Here is a 22,949-nt window from a genome sequence, read left to right as displayed (position 1 = left end):
AAGAACTTGAAATTGTAGGTTAATATATTATTTGTTCAGTCCTTTTAAATTCATATCAGAATATAGTGTCTATCACATCAAGCTAGAAGCAAATTGTCCCAGTTAGTTAAACTTAAGAAACTGGTTAAACTATAATACAGGCTTCAGCACACATTCAGACAAACAAGTTGGCCATCAAAATTTGAAATTCAATCAAGATGGTCAAATTTGTAATCCACAAAACAAGATAAACAGCTGATACAAAATCCATCGGCAGACTGTACTAGAAGCATACATTACATTATTCACTCATGTCTGGATTATGAAAATTTGACAGTTCCAAGACTAAAGGTACTGATAGAGCATTCCAACTTTGCAGCTAATAAAAAAACGTTCCAAAAGAGAAAGTATCATAACCGCTGTCATCCTTCGCAACAGACTCCATCAACAGATAGTCTTCAAGTACCTACAGATTGAGAGATCAGATTTTGAGTAATCAAACAATGGAGCCACAAAATTACATGCAGCCTTTAGTTAACACTGCATATTAAGTATATTCCTTGATGCTTGAAGATCATTTTAAGATTCTGATAATAAATGAACAAGCTACCAAAGAGGGATGGCAAACTCAACTACCATCTGATGGTATGAATTAATTCTCTCATAAATATCTGATGTAAAAGCTCAACACTACTATGAAAAAGAAAAAGGAAAAATCTTCAATGATCAGAAAAGCTTGGTACTAGTACTATGGGGAAAAAAGAAAAAACGAATAGCAACAAAAAACCTTGGCTTAAAAAAAATTAAACTCCATGCTTCTCCTTTAGGATCCAACTTCAAGCACCACAAATTTCAGAATTTATTTTTTTTTCTAGTGCTTTTATTAAGGCTTACTTGTCAATACACTCTTCTCCTTTAGGAAATTCTTCCAGACATCTTCCCTTTGCAACTTTCTATTTTCTGTTGCAGGGCATAATGGACCCAAGATTTATATAATTTAAAATTATCTTCTATGCACAGATATTCTCATAAGGCGCACTTCACAGGCTATTAAATTTCCAATAATTGTATTTTATTAAGTCTTGTAATGAAGCAAGGGCAAATTTTTGCCCTTTCTTCAAAAAGTGGACCTCAGGATTGAGTTTTATTTGTCTGTCCGGCTGCCTCAAGAATAAAAAGAAAATCCCTAAAGAAAAAGTTCTCATCTTTGTGAATCTCAACTAGTAGACTCTAAGGCGTTTAAAGGAATTCCTAAAGAATTGAATACTTGAATCATCTTACCATCAGCCTAAGATCCATAGGAAAAGGTTGACAACTCTACCTGCACTAGCCTTAAAGCATTATAATAGCGTTATACCAAATTTAGCTTTGTGGAAAGTCAATGTTACACTGCCAGCACATGGTAGAAATCTGCCACTGATTTAAGTCACTCAAGATGAGCTTGTACTAAAAAATGTTAATGGAGCTACTCATAAGAAGTTGCATTCAATAGATAGTGCTAACTCTAGGAAAGGATTCATACCAACTAACATAGTATCAAGCCTTAATATGCAAGTACACGAATATGAATCATATGTAGCAATCGCATGTTGTAGGGAGTGTGAAAAATCTAGGAAATTTTATGCACTGTGGAAGCATAAGTGATAAGCATTAAGATAATAGTTGTGAGAGAATTGTGATGAGAGAAACAGCAACATTATTGAACTCCTCCCAACAATGTGTCAAATGATTATAGGAAGTATGAACAAACTGACAGGTTTTTATAACTGGCTACTAGCATAATCTCAGTGCATCAAGTTGCATCACTTATAGGAATGATGAATTAAAATAATGTGTTCTCCTCCAACCAAAAATGAACGGGAGATAACAACCTAACCACCAAAAGCCATCTAGGGAAAAGATTTAAGGAGGACAGATATCTTAAATATGGGGGAATTAGTATATCATATGAATGGTTATTCATTATTCAAAATAACCTTAGAACACAAGATGACCACTAAGATTCATATGCAACAACCAAGCAAGTATAAGTTCCATTTCTAAAACATCTACTAAGTCAAGAGGTAAAACTAAATTGGTAAATCTAAGTTTAACTATGAGAAAATATAAAGCCTAAAGGAAATGAAAACTATATTGTATTAACATAGGTCCTCAAGCATGGATGAAGGTTCCACATTAACCATGGATGAAGTTTATCAGCATGCAGAGCCATGTATTAGCAAACTAATCTCTAATCAACATCAACATATGGGATTATCAAGGTGCTCTCCTGTACTAGAAGTCCAACTTTATTAGCCTGTGCCAGTTTCATACAAACTATCAATCTGAGTACCAACCTTACTGATCCATGTAGCCATGCCAATATGTTAATCCTTGTGTTAAACTAGTATGAGCTATCGAAAAATGTCCTCCAAGCTGTGGCTACGAGATTTGCACACTATTTTTGCTCGCTACTTTATTATTTCCATTTTATGAATCACATCTTATTCATGTATTTACTTTTATAAAAATAGTTGGGAAAAGAAAAAACCTACAGTATTTGAAAACAGATGTTCCTCCTGCTTTGGATGCAATGTTGGCCTCTCTCTTGCATCACCCATCTTTTCCATTCCTCCCTAACAAATCTCAACCCCAATATCCTCAATCAACCAAAGTTAACTTATGTGAAGCAAAGAACAGAAGATATGGATGTCTCAGATTTCTAAGATATCAAGGAAAAAAAATGTAAGACCATCAGCAAATAATAGCAATAACAACCTCTAATTCCCGATATCATGTCATAGAATGTTTACTGTAAAGTGTAAACTGGAGAGATTCTCAAAATGATAATTAGTAATCTTAATCCTATCCTAAGAGCTATTGAAATGCTATAGATAATGTAGCACCAAAGAATTATCAGAAATCTAGTTTCTGCAAGTACAGAAAGAGTTGGTATACCAGCATGTGACGATCAGTTAATCAAAAAGCCATCAATATCAAAACAAAGATGATTAACAGAGAAAAGTCAAACTTTAAACATCAAGAGAAGAGATCTCCAGACTGCATAAAACATCGGTACTGATGAAGTGCGATGGTATACCATATTTCTAGAGCCACTCACACCACACCGATCAAAGAGGATCTGTGGCCTTTTTTTTCCTTTCCATGTTATTTGTCTCTCCACATTCACCACTCCAAAATTAGAATTTCCTACTCATTTGTTATTGGAAATGGCATTTAAGAGGAGAAAACCTACAGTGTTTTAAGTGAAAGGAATTCCGTTGGATGCCGTCCGCTCTCCTGCATCAACCATCTTTCCCATTTCCCCCTATCAAATCCCAATTCCAATGTCCTCTTATCAACCAAAACTCTTATCTTTACAAAGATTTACATATCATAAAAAGAAATGAGTACAAGAAAACAATTATATAACATTAGACCCCTTAAACTTATTAGTTGGAAGGAAACATCTAATATGCTGTTCTTTTTGTTTCAAACTATCCTAATTTAGTGGGACTGACCACAAGAATCACAAAGAGGAGAGACAACTAGCGATCTTGACAAGTGCGGCGGAAGGTACCCTGAGAGAGCTCGCAGCACGCTCTCGCGCTGGCCGATAAGTGCGAGGTGAGACGAGGAATCGCCACCGAGCTGTGGAGAGGAAGCAGGGACTGGGCGCACCCTAACGCACCCAAAGGCCTGTGTGTATGTAACCATTTCAGAGGATAGAACAGGGAGGAAAGTTAAAAGTAGGGTTAAGGTTACGGTTTCTTTACCTCGACGGAGGGAATGGGAGATGACGGCGGCGGAGGCGAGGGGCGGCGAGCGGCGGAGGGCGGAGGCGAGATGCGGAGGACGATCTCGCAGTGGCGAGAAGAGACCTCGAGATCGAGCCACGCCAAGCCATTTTTCGAGAAGGAAAGCAGCGACGACTACGATTAGGGTTTTGGGTTTAGCAGCAGCCAGCAGGTCGAAAGGCAAAACTTCTATAAGATTTTGGCCCAACTCCAATCCAAGCCCAAGCCCAAACCCAAACCTGGCCCAACAAAACAAAAGAAGAAGGTATTTTGCATGTATACCCTCAAAACATCCCTTATTTATTTACACATCCCTCTAAATTTTGATATTTGTATGCATACCCATCAAAAGTTATGACCTATCCTTCCGATAAAAGATTTAAGTTAATAGAAAAAATAAAAAATTACCGTCAACATATAAAAACTATAGTAAAAATATTTTTATTATTCATTTATATTTAAATTATTCAAATTTTAACGGTCAGTTATTTCAATGGGCATGTACGGAGAAGTTTGAAATAGTGCTAGTTTGTATTGTTTTTAATGTGGACCTCCTTGGACAGTTGGACGAATAAATTGGGCATAACTTTCTCCAGATTGAAGGATAAAATCTCCATCTCTACCAATCACTCTCTCCCTCTATCCCTCACCTTATCCACAACCCCACCATCTCCCTTCTCCAATACGAAGCTCTCCCCTAAAACTCCATTCCTTTGTCCAATCTAACTTCACTGGTGCTGGGCTAGCTTCTTCCCAAAGATGGCAGCAATGTCTCCAGCCACTCTATCAGCAGCTGCCATCTCTGGCTCTAGCTTGAACTCCACAATGAGGGAGAAGTCTAGAGTGGTTTACGTAGAAGGGATGAACTCCTTTGGTGGTCTCAAAGCAAGCAACAAGGTGTCCTCCCTTGGCCTCCCTGCATCCACTGCCCAAAACTTTGCCACTGTGGTGAACTCCCTCAGAGTCCCAAGTGGGAAGAAGGGGAAAGGTGGAGCTCTGTCTTCCACCTGCAATGCCGCAGCTGAGATCTTTCAGATTGCAGCTATCATGAATGGGCTCGTGCTGGTTGGAGTGGCAGTTGGGTTTGTTCTTATTCTAGTGGAGACCTCCTTCGAGGAAGCCGAGTAGTAGAAGTTGTTCCAAGAAAAAATGGATATAATTTTCTTCTTGCGAGGTGGGAGTTAATGTGCATTAATTTTGGGTTGCATCAACTATTAGAGATTTATACTCTGTTTCTATAATTTAATACTATAGTTTACAACAAATTCTTTTTTCATCTGGAATCATCTTAATTTCTAGAATTCAGTATATTTGAGATGATTTAGAAAGATCCTTTTTTTCTTTAATTCCACAAGAAGCATCATGTTGTTGTTCATGATGAGAAGATAGAAATCAACTTCAATTGCCACATTATCCAAATAGAATAACAGGGAAGCAAATTCCATATAGCAACTGAAGCAGATCTAATCTCTTCGACATAATTTTGCAGTGGTTTACCTATCACTGATTGTCATATAAATCGTTATGAATGCCAATGCTATGCTCACCACTGAAGCAAACTAAACAAATGATCATTGAAAGTAGTAGTAAAAGCACGGAGCTACAGACAGAATATTGTACTATGTAATGCAACTATTTCTGCCTCCATTTACTTTTCCTCTTTTTTTTTTTTGAGAAATAGTAAATAAACTAGATGATTTCATTTACAGCAAAGCTACTATTATTCCAATCCAAAGGTGAATCAGTCCAAGTTTTGATAAGAATAATCTTAATCAACTAGACCAGCAAACCTTAATATGAGATAAAAGGGAAATCCACCAAATACATTCTTAGATGACAGTAAGAATACTCCAAATAATATTTAGGCTATAATCATGGATGGTCATGCCGGTGGCGTACCAGCATATGGCATGGCACCCCTCTTAATAGTTCTGTCATTCACCGTTGACCTCGTTGTTGAGCTATTCGATATTGATCGCCGTCATTGTCATTGTTGACGTTGGATACTGTAGCCCGAGGGAAAAGGAGAGACCGAGAGAGAGTGAGAGAGAGAGATAAGTTAAAACTTAAGTTGCGGATCCGAATCGGCTAAGGCACCTGATGCCGATAGCAACGGCGACCAAAGAGTGGCGACGGCAACCAGCGAGCGGCGACGGCAAATGTAAGTATCTCTTTTTTTTCTCTCCTCTTACAACCACGGCACTTACCGTGCCGGTCGATGGTCGGCACGGTCCGAACCTGTGGCACGACCAACGTTGGTTACAATTGTTAACGTACTGATGATCAATTAAGAGTCACCAAAGATCCAGTTAAGGGGCTTTGAATGGAATACTAACACATTCCGGGATGATATTAAGATTAGTTCAGTTGATATTCTGGCCATAATCGTTAATTGCATTTACAACCAATTGAGAGTTACTAAACAATAACACACAATCGTAATCTTTCTACATTACCAAATTCTATTTCATGTTATCTAATCAAATTAAAATGCCCATTAAGGAGGTATCCAGAAATGTATATAGTTTTTTTAAGCTTTACGATCATAATTAAGCTGATATGGCTGGACTTTGATGGTATACATCAAGCATGTCACTAGATTTAAGGACTTTAATTTTATGGCCTGCCAATTTATGAGACTGGGCCAGGCCATTTTGCTAAAAGGCCCCAAATAGGCTCAAGTTCTGCCTCACAATCCTTATCAAATTAGGTCAAAGCCCTTTTTTTACTTTATTTTATAGCCCATCCAGCAAAAAGAGCAACATGGGGCTCAACCTGGTGCCAGGAGTGGTCAGAGGGCCCATTTGGCACTGCAAGTCTGCAACTGATAGATTGGCAGATTAAGTTATATTGGAGATACATTCCACCTCCTATAGTTTGGTAAAAATTTACCATGTATTTTTTAACTTTTATTTGCTTCCTTGCCTTATAATGTTATATTTACTTGCAATTGTTAGTATATATCAAATCTTAATGACATCGAGCTAATGTCAGAGCTAATGTTTTATGGACGTTATACATAGTTCAGCACCGTAGAGAGATTAAAAGTCACAAATAAAAATTCAAAAATGCGATTTAAATTTCAACCCAACCAGAGTATATATATATATATATATATATATAATATTTTTCCTCTCAAGTTATATTCCCAAGGTCTGCACAGCTGAAAGTCTGAGAATGCCGTTCAAGTTTAGCAATGCAGTTTGTGCCTCAAACTGTGACTTGCAACCTGTAACAGTCATCAGCTGTCTTTTCTAATGCATTAAATAAGAGTTTGATTCCAGGGATGTCTAATTCTCCTTAGCTCCAAATCACTTGTTTCCATTGGTTATGATCTCTCCTTCTCATCTCTTTCTCAATGGCCTCATACGGTTTACTTCTTCTTCTTTCTTCTTCCCCTTTTTATTGTCCCCAAAATCTTGCATGGGGCTCAACACTGCCCCCCAAGTCTATGCTGGCCTTTTCAATCCAATCAGAAACTGTGTGTGGATAGTAAATTCCAATACAATGTCTCCTAAACTTGTTGGTTTCCTCCAAACCCTAATAATAGTAAGTCTTTGCTGCCCTTCTCAATCAAATCAGCAACTATTTGTCAATAGTTCATTTCAGAACAGTCAATCAAAGGCCTGCTAAATTTCTACAAACCCAACTGATATTACTTTATCACCTAAATTTTGCTAAACTATAGCTAAATTGCATGACAATTTCAGAAATATACTAATTCTGATTTTAGATTGCTTTTAATCGATTATTCTAAAAGCTTAAACTAATAGAGAACGATGAATTTACTTATGTTTGTATATGGCAACTGTCCTCAAACAATTAACTTGTAAATCTTACTCTTTGATGATGTGAATGAATTCATCAAGCTAGCATTAAATAGATAAACAACTCCAAGACCCCATTCCTATTCTTTGTTGCTTCTAATAGCTATAGTGCAACCAAGAACTAGGGCTACCTAGAGATTGCAAACAAGTTAGTCTTTGTATTAAAGGAAGCATCCAACTTTGTGATCCCCAAGGCTAAGAGCAAGTGGTCCAATTTGATTTAGATGTTGGTGCATAAATTGAAACACAAAGCTCTTTGCCTCTTTCTGTTTGTTATCCTCCCCCCCATCTCATTCTCCTCCCACATCACAACATGTAGCCATCTATGCATAGTACAACATAAGGAAATTAACCAATGACTCAGACTCCCAGACATACGCCATGGAGAATTTAATAAGAAGCCTAAACATCCCTTTCTCCGAGAAATTAGTTTTAAAAATGGGATTTAGCCCAATAGTTGGTCCTACTAGCCATGACAGAGGTTATCTCATTAATTTTTCACTTGAGCGTTTATATATGTATAAATTATAGCATACTAACTCATGATTATAAAAAACTAAAAAAGAAGAAGAAGAGAATTTAGGCATTTAATAATGATTATAATCTATAAGAGAGCTGAGGACACAGTGGTCCATGTGGTAGCTTTGGAAATGGGGATGAGACAGTCTCAGACCTAGACCTTAATATGTCTTGGGACAAAGAAAGATGGATATAAAAAAATAATATAGAGTTCTTAAGGTTGAAAGGAAGACAATGACAGAAAGAGGAATTAATTAATGGATGTATGTGTGTGTGTTGTTTGATTAAATTTTGCATTCTAAATCATGAAAGAGACATTGATATATTTTGACTATTGGTGCTTCTCTTGTTGCCTTTTGGGTTGTGAATCATGATCAGCTACCCTTTTGGAGAGGTTGGCTAATAATTCTCATGGCTCTCAAGATCAAAATGGAAGAAGAATATCTCTGATGTAACCTGATTGTACTATTAGTGTAATTTTTCTTGGAGAACAGTGAGATGGTTGTTTTCTTCTAGTGAAAGATTTATTGTAGCTTCAAATCAGCAAGATATTGATAATTTTCAGGTTGTTTTCTTCTAGTGAAAGATTTATTGTAGCTTCAAATCAGCAAGATATTGATAATTTTCAGGTTGTTTTCTTCTAGTGAAAGATTTATTGTAGCTTCAAATCAGCAAGATATTGATAACTTTCAGTAGAAAGGCTTTCAATTTAAGAGAACTTTTTTCTCAGGCGAAGCCAAAACCGATTCAATTAAAAGAAAACGATTAAGTGGTCATCGATATCTTTACTGAAAAGTAAAAATGACGATAAATTCAAAGCTATGTGTCAAATTAGGTAAGATCATCGAGAAAAATTTAGGTAATAAAAAAATTATTTTAAAATAGTGCAAATTAGTGTATTATTGCATGCGAACAGAATTTGAACATATGACTATTACAAAATTAGCTCTCATATCATGTTAATTGATATCGGACTCCTGTTATATCAATATTCCCTAGTTAGAATCATAGGGATACTAGTGTATTTATGATTCCATTAAGTTCTCATTCATCTCAAAATTGATACCATGGTAATTTATCAATTATTATAAATCTTAAGAATCTAGTGTCTAAACCTTTGAGATATTAGTCAAGAGATAAAATCCAAAAGCTTAACTTTAAATATAGTTTGTGAAATATAATTTTTCAAATTGCTTAAAAGACCATTATACCCTCAGGAGAATCTTGAGTAAAGCTCAGATGAGCCCACTTATATAGTGCAGTCCAACTAGCACCAAATATAGAAGGCAAGCATAGCTCGATCGATCTCATATTCTCACCTCACTCAGTAACAATTCAATCCAATCCAATTCCTTCTTCCCTCTGACGATCGATCCACAATCATTAAACGAAGAAGGCCATTGGTCTTTGCCCCCCCCTACCAAAAGAAAAAGAAAGAAGAAGAAGAAGAAGAAATGGTCGAAATGTATACAGTTTCCAACCTACGAGGTAGAGAGATTGGCAATGGATATGAATGCATGTCTCTCTCATTCCATAACCTTCCCATTTGATCCTTGAAACATGGAAGACTTTCAGAAAGAGCCAAGCATAGTTTTGTGGGCCTTTTTCATGGTGAAGTTTGAGTTGAGGCAGGTGGAAAAAGATTAAAAAATAAAGAGTACTATTAGGGCTGCTGCTGGCTCTCCCTTCTATATCAAAGGAGATACGATGCGACGAGCTTTTTGAGCTCAATTATTGAGTGCTTAATTGATGGATGTGGGGTTTGACCAAGGTAATTAATTTTATCCTCGATCATCTTCCTGTGGCTAGTTAATTATTATAATAATTAATCTCACCGGTGCACGTTAGTCCGTGGGCACGAGTCTCGGTGGTCCTTTGGCTATATAACTTTTTCCCTACAGTAGATATAAAATGAGAGAGAAGGAGAAGAAGAAGGAGAAGGAGAAGGAGAAGGAGAATAATTCAATTCAATTAAATTCAATTCAATTCCTCGGCAAGTTGTTTGTGTGGTTGGGAGGAGATGATCAATCTTTTTATTAACACGTACTTGGGATTTCGAGGAATCTATGGATAGATCCGGTCGGCCTATTAATTCTTTTTGTGGGTAGAGTGGGAGAAGAATAATTGTGTGAATAGTGGTGTGGATAACATCGCACTTGGAGGTTGTCTGCAAATTCCAACATTAACGAGGGCTTGTTCACTCGTTGATAATGACAATTTTAGTATAGTTATTTTAAATTTTATACTAATTTATATCAGTATAAATTATTTTAGTATTTAGTTGTATTCTAGTATAGTTGTGTAATAATTTACCATATTTTTGTATATGTTCAGTATATTTAGTTTTTTTTATATCATTTGAAATTTAATTTATATTATTTTGGATATATTAAAAGGCTTATTAAACCTTATACAAATGTATATCTCATCATTATCTTTAATTTTGCTACATAGATTAGTCAAATATAATTAAAATAATAATAATTTAATTTGAATATAACTGTAATAAGATAAATTAACACAGATGAAGTTATAAAAAAGTAAATGAATTTAGATTTAAGAACAGAGGGTAAAATATAATTTCCTCTTAAAATAACTATAATAGTATTTAAGTTTCTCAATTAGAATCTTGTTGGACATATTTATTATTCAATATATAAAACCTTTACCAATCTAAACTTTTGAAATATACATATATATATATATATATACTCCTTTATAGGTTGAACGAAAACTACTTTACAAATATATTGAACGAGAAGTTTTAACTAACCATTATTGCAAATGTCGTTAAAGGAGATGGTGAATGTCTGAATTACTTTATCTTGCTTTTGGTAAATAAATATGTATAGAGAGAGAGAGAGAGAGAGAGAGATAATGAGGCTTAATGATATTATTAAAAAAGATTTTGAGGTATAAAATGATTTGGGCAGATTATTTTTTAGCCCTCTCTGATTTGACCAGATTTTAACTTGCACTCCAGGATTTCAAATTTAAATATTGAATTCTTTTATGATTCAAACCAGTCAATTGCAATTATATTTTTTTTTCAAGTAATCACTATCATAATTAGCGTTAATATTTTTGAAACACTCACTGCTAAAATATATGTGCTCATTACATTAGTAAAACCACATGGTTCTCATAATTACTTGTTGGTCAATATTTCTACAAAGTATAAATATAAAAATGTCAAAATTTTCACCTGTAAAATTTAAAATTAATCATAGATTCTCGATAAATTTTCACCATAAGCTAGTCGCTAAATTACCAAACTATGTGGACTAATTAAGTATTTTCATACCACTGTTAATGATCAACTAAATACTGCAATTTGGTGTGGACCACATAATACATAGGTGTAAGTTAATTGGAGATTTTGACCAAAGTAGCCATCTTTTAAAACTTTTTATCCAAAGAAATCATACTTCAAATTTAATATCAAAATGAGTATATAATATTATAGTCTTATGTAAAACACTTATAAGTTTAGCATTTGTACTTTTAGATAAAATGTCAAAAAATTTATTTTATAAATATTAAACTGAAATATTAAAATTTCAGCATTTTACATTTTAGAAAATATTGAATAGTTAAACAATTTATCAGAAAAAACTGAAAAAAAATTAAAGGTAAAATTTGGAAGAGTTATGATAATTATTTTTTACAATTTTGATCAGCGTAGTTGACTGTGAAGAATGATTATGTTATTCTAACTTATTGGTCTTTTTCATATCTACACAATAATATATTTTATAACTAAAAATGAATAACCAAGTATAAAGCTATGGCCCTACAAATAAAATGCTTAATAAGATGTTGAATAGTTTAGTATTTTTAAAATTAAAATGCTTAATTGTTCACTAATTTATGTTTATCCTCTTTTTCTAATAAAGTGCTAAAATTTTTAGTATTTTTTCAACAAAAAAAAATGTTTATCATAACAGTATTTTACTTTGGCTAGATAAAATACTTAACAGTTTAGTATTTTTTTTTTAAACTACAGTAAAATAGACCGTTTTTAATATTAAATTTATGGTGTAATCTATTTTGGTAAGCCAAAGTAGTACAAAGGGGTAGTCAGCTCAGGTCACGACTTCTAGTTTGATCGTAAGGATATTCATCCCTTTCATAAGCTTTGTGAATTCCTCACCATTATTTTCGGGTAGAAAATTTGGTGAGAGCACAATAATATAATCTTCAATTTCAAAGCTCCCATCCCAATTGGCTTCCATGTAGAACTCGCTAGTTTACTGCGAAAATGAGAGTTCTGTTGTTATTGCCCCTCCTATTCCATTTCTTTTGTCTTATTCTTCTCCATTTGTTTATCTTTAACTTTGTAACTTTGTAAATGCTTCACCTTATTAATTTCATAGCCAGGTGACTCCAATTATTTCTTGAAAAAGAAGAACAAAAGAGAAAGGAAAAAGAGAACAACATTAGTACGTGATGCCTAACTCGTGTCAGCACCGACTTGGACATCATTTCGTAGCATGCATGCACCACCAACATGATAAAGCTGTACAATTCTAGTTACCACTTTCCAGACCAGCATCAGAAATTGTTGACCTATTTCTCTCATGCAACCGTGGAAGATTTGCAAGCAAGAGTACTTGAACAGTGATCACTGGACTATTCTCGTTATTCTCTAGTTATATTCCATTGGTACCATCAAAGGAAAAAGGAAAGGGATAGCAATGAATTTTGGTAATCAAATTAGTAATTGATAGATATTCGAGTGACTCCATGCACCAAAAGACACACCTGTGGATATTAAAGGCCTCGTACATATATAGGTCTTGCAAGAGTTGGATTCATATTAACTTACTAACTACTCACTTAAGCTTTTAGAGAATTATAAAACAATGAGAGGCTACACATTTTATTCTATTATCATGTTTAAGACACAATATGCATTGTTAGTTTATTAATTAATAGTTTAAGCTTTTTGATAAATTAATTATCTAACATGGATCATTTATTAACTTGTAATACTAACCTATTGGCTTATTGGATTATTTCCATTTCATTATGCAAAATCATATAATTATTGGTGATCATATTAAAGATATGATATATTATTATTATTATTATTGCTACCCGTCTAAAGTTAACATTTGCATGAGTGTCATTCAAAACATATAGTTCTATTTTGCATATCTATTCTTTAAAGCTCTTATTGTTGTATGGAGTTAATTAATCATTAAAAATTTAAACAGTTTAGATATAAAAAGAGAAAAATATTTTAATTTATTCAGATTTAATTTGGATATATGCAAATGGCATATATTTTGAGAGATATACATATAAATCCAAGTAATCATTTATTTAAACAATCCATCCTCTGTCGTGAGATCTAGATAGATATGCAGAGAGAGAGAGAGAGAGAGAGAGAGAGAGAGAGAGAGAGAGAGAGCATTATTTATCATTCTTTGACCAATTAATCGCCGCTTCTCCACGAGCAAGAGATTAATCGCCGATCGAAGACCATCCGTTGTCTGGGCACCGAGTTGTCGGGAAGAAGGGTAAATCTGTCATTAGGGATAAATAAATTCCAGCAGCTTGAGAAAAATAGTAAGTTAAAACGTATGAAATACAACAATAACAAGAAGAAGAAGAAGAAGAAGAAAGAAAGAAAGAGATTCCTCGTTCCAAAGGACTCACCGCATCAGGCGCTGACCACGGCTTCGAAATCCATTAACAAATGATTACCCTTTTCTCGTCCAACCGACACCACTCTCAAAGAATTCTTCCACTTTTGTACTAGAAAACTACTAGTAACAAAAGATTAGCAGATGCGTGGATGGAATAATTATATCAAAGGTTAGAGAAGAATAATGGGTTAGAGAGGCCTCGCCTCGTAATTTTTTGTTCGTAGTTGTCGCGTGAGGTCCGCACGTGGGAGCAGCGTCAATGCGTGCGACGTGGCCTCGAGGGGCTCGAGAATATTTGGACACGGAGAAGAGGGAACAGAGGGGAGGATCAAGGGCGTGGGTAGAGAGAGAGAGATTGCACCTCAGAGGAAGTCGACAAAAGCTAGCCGTTGAGGGGGTGAAGGAGGCCAGAGGAGAAGGAGGAGGACGAGGACGAGGACGAGGAACGTGGGGTCCAGATGGGGAAACATCTCTAAGGCCCAATGCACGTGAATCGCAGCTCCGATGTTGCCGGACATCCCTACCTCAGTGTCAGAGAGAGAGAGAGAGAGAAGGTGGGGTGGGTGGGGCTGATGAGCTAGCTGTGAAGGATGAAGGATGAAGTCCTCCTCCTCCTCCTCCTTCTCCTTGCCCTTTGCTAGTACTCGCACGTGTGACACGGAGGGCTCCACGACACGTGTGTGTGCATGGGAGGGAGTACGTGTGGATTGGATAAACAATGTAAGGTGGTGTTTGGTTCGAATATAAGAAGTTTTTAAACTTAGTTAGGGAATAATAATTGACTCAAAGGTACTTCATCCCTATAGGATGTGAGGGGGACAGAGAGAGAGAGAGAGAGAGAGAGGATAGGGATACATGTTTTGTACATGAGTTTTTAAATTTCTAATTTATTATTTGCACTTATATTTTCTATATAGTTTCCTAATATCTCTCCTCTCTCTCTCTATATATACTTCATGACTCACAAATTAGTATATGTTTTGAGATAATTTTAACTTTATCGAAGATTTAATTTAACAATAGTATTTCGATACTAACATTTTTAATATTTTGATCTATTTATTTACATAACATATTTTTAATTTCTTTCTAAAATTAATAATGCTTTATTTTTAATGTCACGAAAGGTAATAATATTACTCATATTTTAACTCATCTCTCATACACCCTTAATTTTTCTTCATAATGAAGATTTTTTTTCACACTTTTTAGTACGCCACAAGTAATAATGACAACGATGTTTTATCATTATGTGTTAGAATTCTTTACTGAGACAGTGATTACAAGACCTATCTTGTTAATAGTTACTAAGGCAGCATTACTGCCTTAGAAAGATTTTTTTCAAATTAAATAAAATAAAATGACATATATTTTTTTAATTTTATTAGAGATTAAATTTTACAGAAAAGATTCAATGCTAATATTTTTTAATTATAAAAGGCATTTTGGTTCATTTATATGATACATTTTCCAGCTCCCTCTAGATGGAATATTATTATTTTTATATCACATTAAAGATAATAATAATATCTATACTTAAGTACTCAAAACCAAACTACGTAATAGGAAATTCAAATTTCACTAATTCAAAATTTATTGATTTGATTACACTAGCTTTTGATATATTATCTCTTTAATTATACGTAACACGCAACATATAATATTTTTACAAGTACTTCTATGTGATTAGAGAAATTAGCTCCCCTAGTCTAGGTTAAATGTCACAAATAAAAGTATAGGATGACAATCTCTTCAGGTAAGTGATGGTTAAATGCCGGATATATCTTGAAAGCTCCTACAACCTAAAGATATAACATATCCACACCTTAATAAAAGGACCATGTACCTAACAAGAGAAGGAGTATTACTCTTTACTCAAAAGTATTCCAAAATGATCTCTGTGACCCACGTATCTTCCACATCAAATGGAGGAGGATTATTAGGAGTAAGTAGGGGACCATTAATATAATAGAGGAATTGTCCCCAATCAAACTACTTGTTATCAAACATCAAGTCCTCTAAATTCCAACAAACAGTTCTCTTTTCCTCTTTCAACCACATCCTGATCCTCTCCTACCCTTGTTATAAGAGTTTTATGTGGTGGGTCCAAAAGATAATTAGCCAAATTTTAATTTTATTATTTATCCATATCTCTTATATTTTTGGAAAAAAATATATCAAAAAATGTTAACTCTCCATTTTGCATTCATTATTATTGGCATAATATTGTGCTTAAAAACACTTTACAAGTAAAGATGATGTGGCCTCATCTCCTTTGATTGATAGTTTTTCTTTTCATGTCATCATGATAATCACTAAACAAGAATATGTCACATCAAAAGTTTTTTATAAAGTGTTTATAGAGTGCATGGACAAAACTTTGTTCAATTATTATTCACACTATCTATGAATATTTATTATTTAACATCTATATTTTATTTAAAATACCTTAAAAACGTTAACTATTATTTTTCTTAACTATCGGTTATCATATAGATGAGTTAGAATAACTCTAGATGTAAGAAGAACTTAATATTCTTGAACCGAGAACTAAAATTTTAGAACGAAACAAGAGGTATTTTAGGTTTTAAATTTGTTTTATGTTTAAAAATAATAAAAATGTTATTTATTATTTTAACTGTCGCTCTGGTAAAACTAATTCGGAGTATTTTTTAAATAAAGTAAAATATATTAATTTTCTTTTATCATTCTTCCTATACTAATATACAACTTAAAGGAAGGACAAAAATGGTAACGTCTTAGTTTAAGTTATAAGAGTATTATTGTGATGTTCATTTCTTGAGGGAACAGGGGGGGGGCAAGGGTAAAATTGTACTTTCGCTAGGACTGCGAAAAATCGAGGTGCAGCAAATTCCTGCATCGTGCTGCAGACGATCCACTGATTGAGCTATATAGTGGGCAAATTAGGTCCCCATCTGTTGACGTCAAACGTATTGGTCCTTTTTCCTCTCTCTCTCGTCTCTCTTTCTATCGTTATCCACCATTTATTACCTGCAAGATTTATTCTCCCCTCACCTTTCATGGAAGAGGTTAAAAATCCCACATTCTCTCACTAGTTATTATACCTCTGCCTACTTAAAATATCACACACACACACTCTCTCTCTCTCTCTCTCTCTCTCTCTCTCTCTCTCTCTCTGGTTCTCATTGCATTTTATTCCTACCTGAGAACACTGCAATTCCTTCCTGTTTCACTCTCTTTTTATAGCAATAGTTTATCCTTATAGCCTGTAAACCTAGCTATATACACATCCTATTAGCCTTTGTCACAACCTAGATCTCTAAAGCTGGCCTATTTAGTACATGGTTCTCTAATCGCAAAATCCTATGGAAATAAATCATAAGCCACTCATGAGCTAATCACAGGATGTGCACTTCTATTTATCCACCCTAACCATCCACCTCTCCTTTTCATCTCTCCTCCATCCCACCATTCCCTTTCTCCATCTCTTTGCTGTTCCACTGCTCCCCCTTGTCCCTTTACACCCCCTGTCCTCTCCTCTCCTCTCTCCTCTCCTCTTCTCCCCACCACCCAAGAAGAGATCTACACCAAAACCTAGCATTCTCTCTGGGATAATTTCCTTGCATGACTTGATCTAAGTGGTACAATGACAACCACTGCTTCTACCACCTTCCCTGATCTCTCCCTCCAGATTAGCCCGCCGTCGCCGGTTACGACAGATACGGCGATTAGAAGAGCCTTTTTGGGGGATCACAATTCTGCAACGGAGTCCGAGAGCAGTGGCAGTGAGCTGAGCCTTGAGAAAGGGTTCTTGCACCTGGACCGGGCCGGGGAGCCGAAACCCGGTGAGCCGACACTTAGATTAGGGATAGAAGCCCCCGCGTCGGAGCAGACGCACCGCCATCTCTACCACCAGCTTCACTACCATCACCCTCAGATCTACGAATTCAAGCGGAATTCGAGGTCGGCGAATGGAGGGAAGAGGAGCATTAGGGCTCCGAGGATGAGGTGGACCACAACACTCCATGCGCATTTCGTGCATGCGGTGGCGCTCCTTGGAGGCCATGAGAGTAAGTAAGCTTACTTATTGCTTATTGCTTATTGCTTACGTACCTAGCTAGTTAGATTAATTGTTCTTCATAGTACCATAATCAATGGCGTAGATCTTAAGTTCTTGCAATTGATATATTGGGCATGCAGGAGCAACGCCGAAATCCGTATTAGAGTTGATGAACGTGAAGGATCTCACACTGGCCCATGTAAAGAGCCACCTACAGGTAGAAAAGAAAAAACGACGGAAATTACTCCTACCTTTTTATTTTCTTTCTTAATCTATCATGTGGTAGGCTTAGGATTTTCTGGATGAACAAGATGATAACAAAAGAGCACCCATGGAATAATAATAAGATGGACTTTCTTCTCTCGCTCTCTCTCTCTCTCTTTTTCTTCTCTTAATGAGTTTTTTTATCCTTTCTTTCAATGATTCCTCTAAATTTTTTTCATATGGGTGTTGTTGCAGATGTATAGAACAGTGAAGGGAAGTGATAAAGGGGCAGGTACTTGGATTCTTCTTGCTCTCTCTCTCTCTCTCTTAACTTTCTAGGAGGTGAACAGATGCCATCACCTAGTCATCTCACTAGCTATCAAGAAACTGGTTGATAACATAATACCTAGTGTTATCTTGGCCTTTATCTCTCTGTACATGTTATTAGTATATTGTGTCTCCTAAAGAAGGGCCATTTCTAACATGGGCGGTGGATGAAATGCTTGCAGGCCAAGTCCAGACTATTATGGGCTTGAACCAGAGAACATTAAGACCAGAAGTGGAGGGAGGAGGACTACTGCCATGTGACAAAGTTTCCCTGAACGCACCAAACCCACCAACACCACTACACAACCCCCTTAGGTGTGTGTGTACTAACTTCATCTCCTTATTCTCCTTTCATCATAACATATATATACTATATCATATATCAAGACACTATAAAATCAAAACAAAGAAAAGTTCTCGCACCATGCGCGAATGCATCGAATCCGAGATTCCAAATTTCGCGTATGTGCTACTGTTGGTTAGTACTATCTAGATAGGCATCTACAGTGTATTCAAGATATATTGTCTTTGTATTTTTCGTACAGTATGTAGTTAAGAGAGAAGAAAAGAGTAATTACATACATATAGTCCAATGACAGTAGGGTAGCTAGGATGGAGACCATTTAAAATAGTGGCAGGTTACAGTAAAATGACCCTTCATTTAAATTTTTGTGGTCAGATTGACTAAACTTCCAGCTGTCATGTTAATGTTACAATGGAAGAATTAAATATTAACTGAATTGCAGGTTCTTGCAGCAAAGAGTAGCATGTGTTGCACCATCTGATATCTAGTTAGCAGTTTATTCTTGTCTTTAAAGAAGAGCATAGTTTGAAGTGCTATATATATATATATATATATATATATATATATATATATATATATATATATATATATATATATATATATATAGATAGTTGTCAAAGCCAAAGATGAGTTATTGAAAGGGAGATGGATTTTGAACTAAGATTTAATATTGAAGTTTTGGGTAATATTTGGCTGCTATATTTAAATCTTATTGTCAGATTTGACCGGAAATCCAGCTAGGAATAATTAAAGTAGACAAATTCAAGTGAGGATGACCTTTGATAATGCATTTACTTCATGTGCTCTCATGTGTAAACATGAATTTTGTACTTCATGCTGATATTACTGGAGAAGAACCTTCCTGATTACTAGTGCTTACAACAACGTCAATCTTCTCAACAGAAAAAAAAATTGCACTTCATTACTCAAGTTCCTTTTGTAATTGAATCTTAAGCTGGTGGTCCTTTTGTTTTAAGAAGAGAAAATTAGATATATTAGTACATTAAGTTGTACATTAGTTGGTGCTGTTTCTCATGTCATTAATTGACTCAAGAATATTAGAGTAGCAAAACTTCTCTTCCGATAAATTCTTTGAATAGAAGGGGAAGAAACCTCAATTTCCATCAGTTCTGCTATTTATAGAGACATACAATTTGCTTCTATATATGCTGCAATTGCTCCTTGTTGCAGTAGAGACAGCACAGCTCCTCAACGCTCTCTCTCTCTCTCTCTCTCTCTCTCTCTCTCTCTCTGCACATGCATGCATGTACTTTGACTCATAATTGGAAGAGTTCCTGCCATTTCAAAATTATTGGTAGGATATGTCTGCAAATCCAGAACAAGTTGAACAGCGTAGTACCTAGAGGAGGCCCCATTCCCTGCTCATCCTCCAGCCATGAAAGCCATGAATTTAACTCCCAGACATAAAAGAACCAAAATAAATAATGATAGCTGGAGAGATTATAACTCTCATTTATGAGGGCCTTATAGCTGCCAGATTGTCCCTACCCCCAACTGGAATGCACAATGATGGTATCAACTAAAAACAATGGGAAAAGACAAGGAGATGTTTCATAACTTGGCCTATTAGATTGCACCTCTCGGATAGTGGCAAGTTGATATTTACTTGGATAAATGCATCCATCTCCTCTTTTAATGTTCTCAGTTGTTTGAAAAGTAGACATTCAAGTATGGATGTTCATTTTAATTATCTTTTATTTCTGTTGGACTTAAATGTAAGTTTGTCTGCAGGAGACCTTATCCATCCACAGAGGAGAATGGTTGTTGGACCAAGTCAATCCAACAAACCTATCTGATATGTGATAACTTCTTGAGCAAGGGAAATCAGGTATATTCCATGTTACATTTCTTTTGAGTCATTTGCACACAAAAAAATGAATTATTTATTTGTTTTGCAGCTTCACTCATTTATTATTTTACTTTGCAGACAATAACATGGAGTTTGTACATCTGAATTTAGTTAGTTCTACAAAGTAAAATGAAAAATGAGGGATCCTGGAAAATGGAAAGTAACTGGAATAAGTACAGCGCTATTATAGATACCAAATAGATATCAAATGGGCAAAGAAGGTTCTTTTCCCATGACCAAATAGATACCAATGTCATAATCCTTTGTCAGTTGACTCGTAGTTTGTTTCAGTAATAATAAGTACAGTTAAATAGAGCAATAAGTGCTATAAATGTGTGGTCTTAAAAGTCTCAATAAGTGAATGTATTTCTCTTCTGACTAGTATGCATGGGACATAAATATAGCACATGGTAAGTTTTAGATCTTATATCTCATCCACATAATAATTTAGACTAGATCGCAACCATTAGATTTTCAATTAAAATCTAATTTTTACCTTAATTTTAATCATAAAAAGTGTTACTAATTTGAACAAAAATCAAAAAAATTCTTTTGTATCGTCAAGCTACTCCGAACTTTCTCTTCACATAAATCTTTATTTAACATAAGAAGGATTATTAAAGTCATTTTATCATCTCAATTGACCATAGTTATAGCTGCAAGTGGATAATGATACCGAAAAAAATGTTTAGGGAGGTAAAGCAAGAGGGATAAAATGTACTTAACACTCTACTGTTCCAACTGTTTTATATGTTTATTTTTCCTGTGAGCAGGCAGTGGAAGAACAAAGAGAACCCTTCCATCCACCACAAAGAGTAGAAGAGGAGGAACTACACATTTTGTTTCCTCCACAAACTGACTGTAGCAAGAAGCTCCCAGGGGTACCTGACCTAGAAATCTCATTAGGAAGACAGAGTTGGTAAATGGGATATGTTTGTTGCTCAAAAGTGTCCCAAAGTGTTTGTTGATGTTTGGAGAGAACCAAATCTTCTCTTTTCACTTAACCAAAAGGTAGAAATCCCTTCTAAGATATAGGGAGAAGTTTGTTCTATTGCAAGTTTTTTCATGAAGCACAAGAATGTTGCTATCACTCAGCAGGTGGATCCAATCTGAGCTACGAAAAATTCCTTGCCCATAAACATTTTAGGACCATTCTACAAACAGTGTAGATGTGGCATTATTATGTAGTTGCTAAGTCGCCACGTTGTTTTGTTTGTAGAATGTTGGTAAAATGTTTGTAAGCGTGTATTGTTATTAAAAAAAGGAGCATATATAATGGAGGCATTTTCGAGATAGCTAGCCCCCCTTAACCACTAATTTGCAATGAAACACAAATTTATACAATCCTCAGTTCTCACTAAAAATGCGGTTCTCGTTTCCATTCTCAATGCTATTTAAATAATATTTATCTCTATATTTACTATTCTCCTGTTAATTACTTACTAAGTTCTGTTATTGAATTAGAGGGAGAAATTTATTTTTGTTATGATACATCTCTTTAGTATAAGTTCTCTAAGCTTCATTCTAATAGTCAAAAGTAAATTTTAATAAATATTGGGACTACCAGTTTAGCTAATCGCTAGATCCCTTGCTGGCTTCGTGCACAACACACTCACTGTGCAATAGTCATTGAACTAATCTTGTCCCCTTTTCAGATTCCTTATCAAGCACTATTATATTTGATCTTTCCATTTTCTAGAACAATTATATTTGCAGAACCCTTTGCTTTAGATAATGGACAGGTTTAGTTGGTCTTTAATACGTTCAAATAGAAACTTGACTAAATATCAATTCTAACATTAGGTGGGAAATCAAACCTATGACCTCTGAAACTGTGAACTGAGATATGGATACTCTTAATACCATAAGCATCACTGTGGTATATAATATAATTCTAGAAGTACAAAGGAGCTGCAGCATTCACGAAGAAGGAAAAGAACTGAGCATCCACCTTTCAACCTTTGTGTTTAAATTTTCTTTTCCCAAAAGAGGCACACAGAAACTAACTCAGCTGAAAGGTACTTCTTCTATGTCTTGGAAGTTGAAACCAGACTTTGCCACGCACATTGAATAATACCAAATCCTGAAGCAAACGGAAGCAAAAACTACACTTTTAAACATAACAAATAGGTCACGAAATCGACCTCTCCTTAGACAAATGAAACAAATCAACTCTAATAATACACCCAGCCATGGCCTGTGGGCAAATCCACTGGTAAATGAAAGACACCAGGGGCTGCTCCTTTTGTATATAGAAAAAAAGAAAGAAAGTAAAGACTATACCAGGTTTAAATCCCTATAAATCCACTCTAATCATGAAGCTTTGCATCCTTCTAATCCCTCTCTAATCTCTCTTCCCCTCTTAGTTACAGATGTCTGGATTAATCGATCTATGGACCATAGAGATTGAGAAGCTTCGCGAGAAGGGCCGGACCATAGTCTCCTCC

General features: G+C 35.3%; 3 protein-coding genes across 11 annotated transcripts; 2 read left to right on the top strand and 1 right to left on the bottom strand.

Moving 5' to 3' along the window:
* Nucleotides 1–167: 167 nt before the first annotated feature.
* On the bottom strand, nt 168–3,920 carry LOC140762519 (uncharacterized). 8 transcript variants are annotated; one of them, XR_012104726.1, is made up of 5 exons: nt 3,735–3,920; nt 3,480–3,657; nt 3,215–3,286; nt 2,514–2,594; nt 168–445 (listed from the first exon to the last, which is right to left on the bottom strand). XR_012104726.1 is itself a non-coding variant. In XM_073100386.1 (4 exons), the coding sequence occupies exons 1-3, from the start codon at nt 3,863–3,865 to the stop codon at nt 3,264–3,266; spliced, it is 273 nt and encodes a 90-aa protein (XP_072956487.1). In that variant the 5' UTR covers nt 3,866–3,919; the 3' UTR covers nt 168–445; nt 3,215–3,263. The 8 variants fall into 8 exon arrangements, 3 of the variants coding, with proteins under 3 accessions (XP_072956487.1, XP_072956486.1, XP_072956488.1); XR_012104729.1 differs by having other exon boundaries at nt 3,539–3,657; nt 3,735–3,919; XR_012104727.1 differs by lacking the exon at nt 2,514–2,594.
* A 594-nt stretch (nt 3,921–4,514) lies between these two features.
* Nucleotides 4,515–4,883, top strand: LOC140762155 (uncharacterized). Its single transcript, XM_073099780.1, has one exon. The coding sequence runs from the start codon at nt 4,515–4,517 to the stop codon at nt 4,881–4,883; it is 369 nt and encodes a 122-aa protein (XP_072955881.1).
* A 12,017-nt stretch (nt 4,884–16,900) lies between these two features.
* LOC140763434 (probable transcription factor KAN4) lies at nt 16,901–21,534 on the top strand. Of its 2 annotated transcripts, none has more exons than XM_073101626.1 (6): nt 16,901–17,807; nt 17,938–18,014; nt 18,257–18,293; nt 18,511–18,643; nt 20,385–20,481; nt 20,581–20,929. In XM_073101626.1, the coding sequence occupies exons 1-6, from the start codon at nt 17,384–17,386 to the stop codon at nt 20,605–20,607; spliced, it is 795 nt and encodes a 264-aa protein (XP_072957727.1). In that variant the 5' UTR covers nt 16,901–17,383; the 3' UTR covers nt 20,608–20,929. The 2 variants fall into 2 exon arrangements, with proteins under 2 accessions (XP_072957727.1, XP_072957726.1); XM_073101625.1 differs by lacking the exon at nt 20,581–20,929 and adding an exon at nt 21,276–21,534 and having other exon boundaries at nt 16,903–17,807.
* Nucleotides 21,535–22,949: the final 1,415 nt, after the last annotated feature.

The sequence above is a fragment of the Typha angustifolia genome, chromosome 7, assembly GCF_048772165.1.
Source record: "Typha angustifolia cultivar Huaian chromosome 7, ASM4877216v1, whole genome shotgun sequence".
In the NCBI taxonomy this organism is placed as follows: Eukaryota; Viridiplantae; Streptophyta; class Magnoliopsida; order Poales; family Typhaceae; genus Typha; species Typha angustifolia.
Note: the sequence above shows the minus strand (reverse complement) of the source record. Positions and strands in the feature narration are given on the sequence as shown.

Bases quoted from the DNA above. Each gene is read 5' to 3' on its own strand.
- LOC140762519 (XM_073100385.1), bottom strand. From the start codon at position 3,865: ATGGCTTGGCGTGGCTCGATCTCGAGGTCTCTTCTCGCCACTGCGAGA. The intron at 3,658-3,734 runs GTAAAGAAACCG...ACATACACACAG, and splicing joins CTCCCATTCCCTCCGTCGAG to GCCTTTGGGTGCGTTAGGGT.
- LOC140762155 (XM_073099780.1), top strand. From the start codon at position 4,515: ATGGCAGCAATGTCTCCAGCCACTCTATCAGCAGCTGCCATCTCTGGC.
- LOC140763434 (XM_073101625.1), top strand. From the start codon at position 17,384: ATGACAACCACTGCTTCTACCACCTTCCCTGATCTCTCCCTCCAGATT. The intron at 18,015-18,256 runs GTAGAAAAGAAA...GTGTTGTTGCAG, and splicing joins ATGTAAAGAGCCACCTACAG to ATGTATAGAACAGTGAAGGG. The intron at 20,482-21,275 runs GTATATTCCATG...TCCTGTGAGCAG, and splicing joins TCTTGAGCAAGGGAAATCAG to GCAGTGGAAGAACAAAGAGA.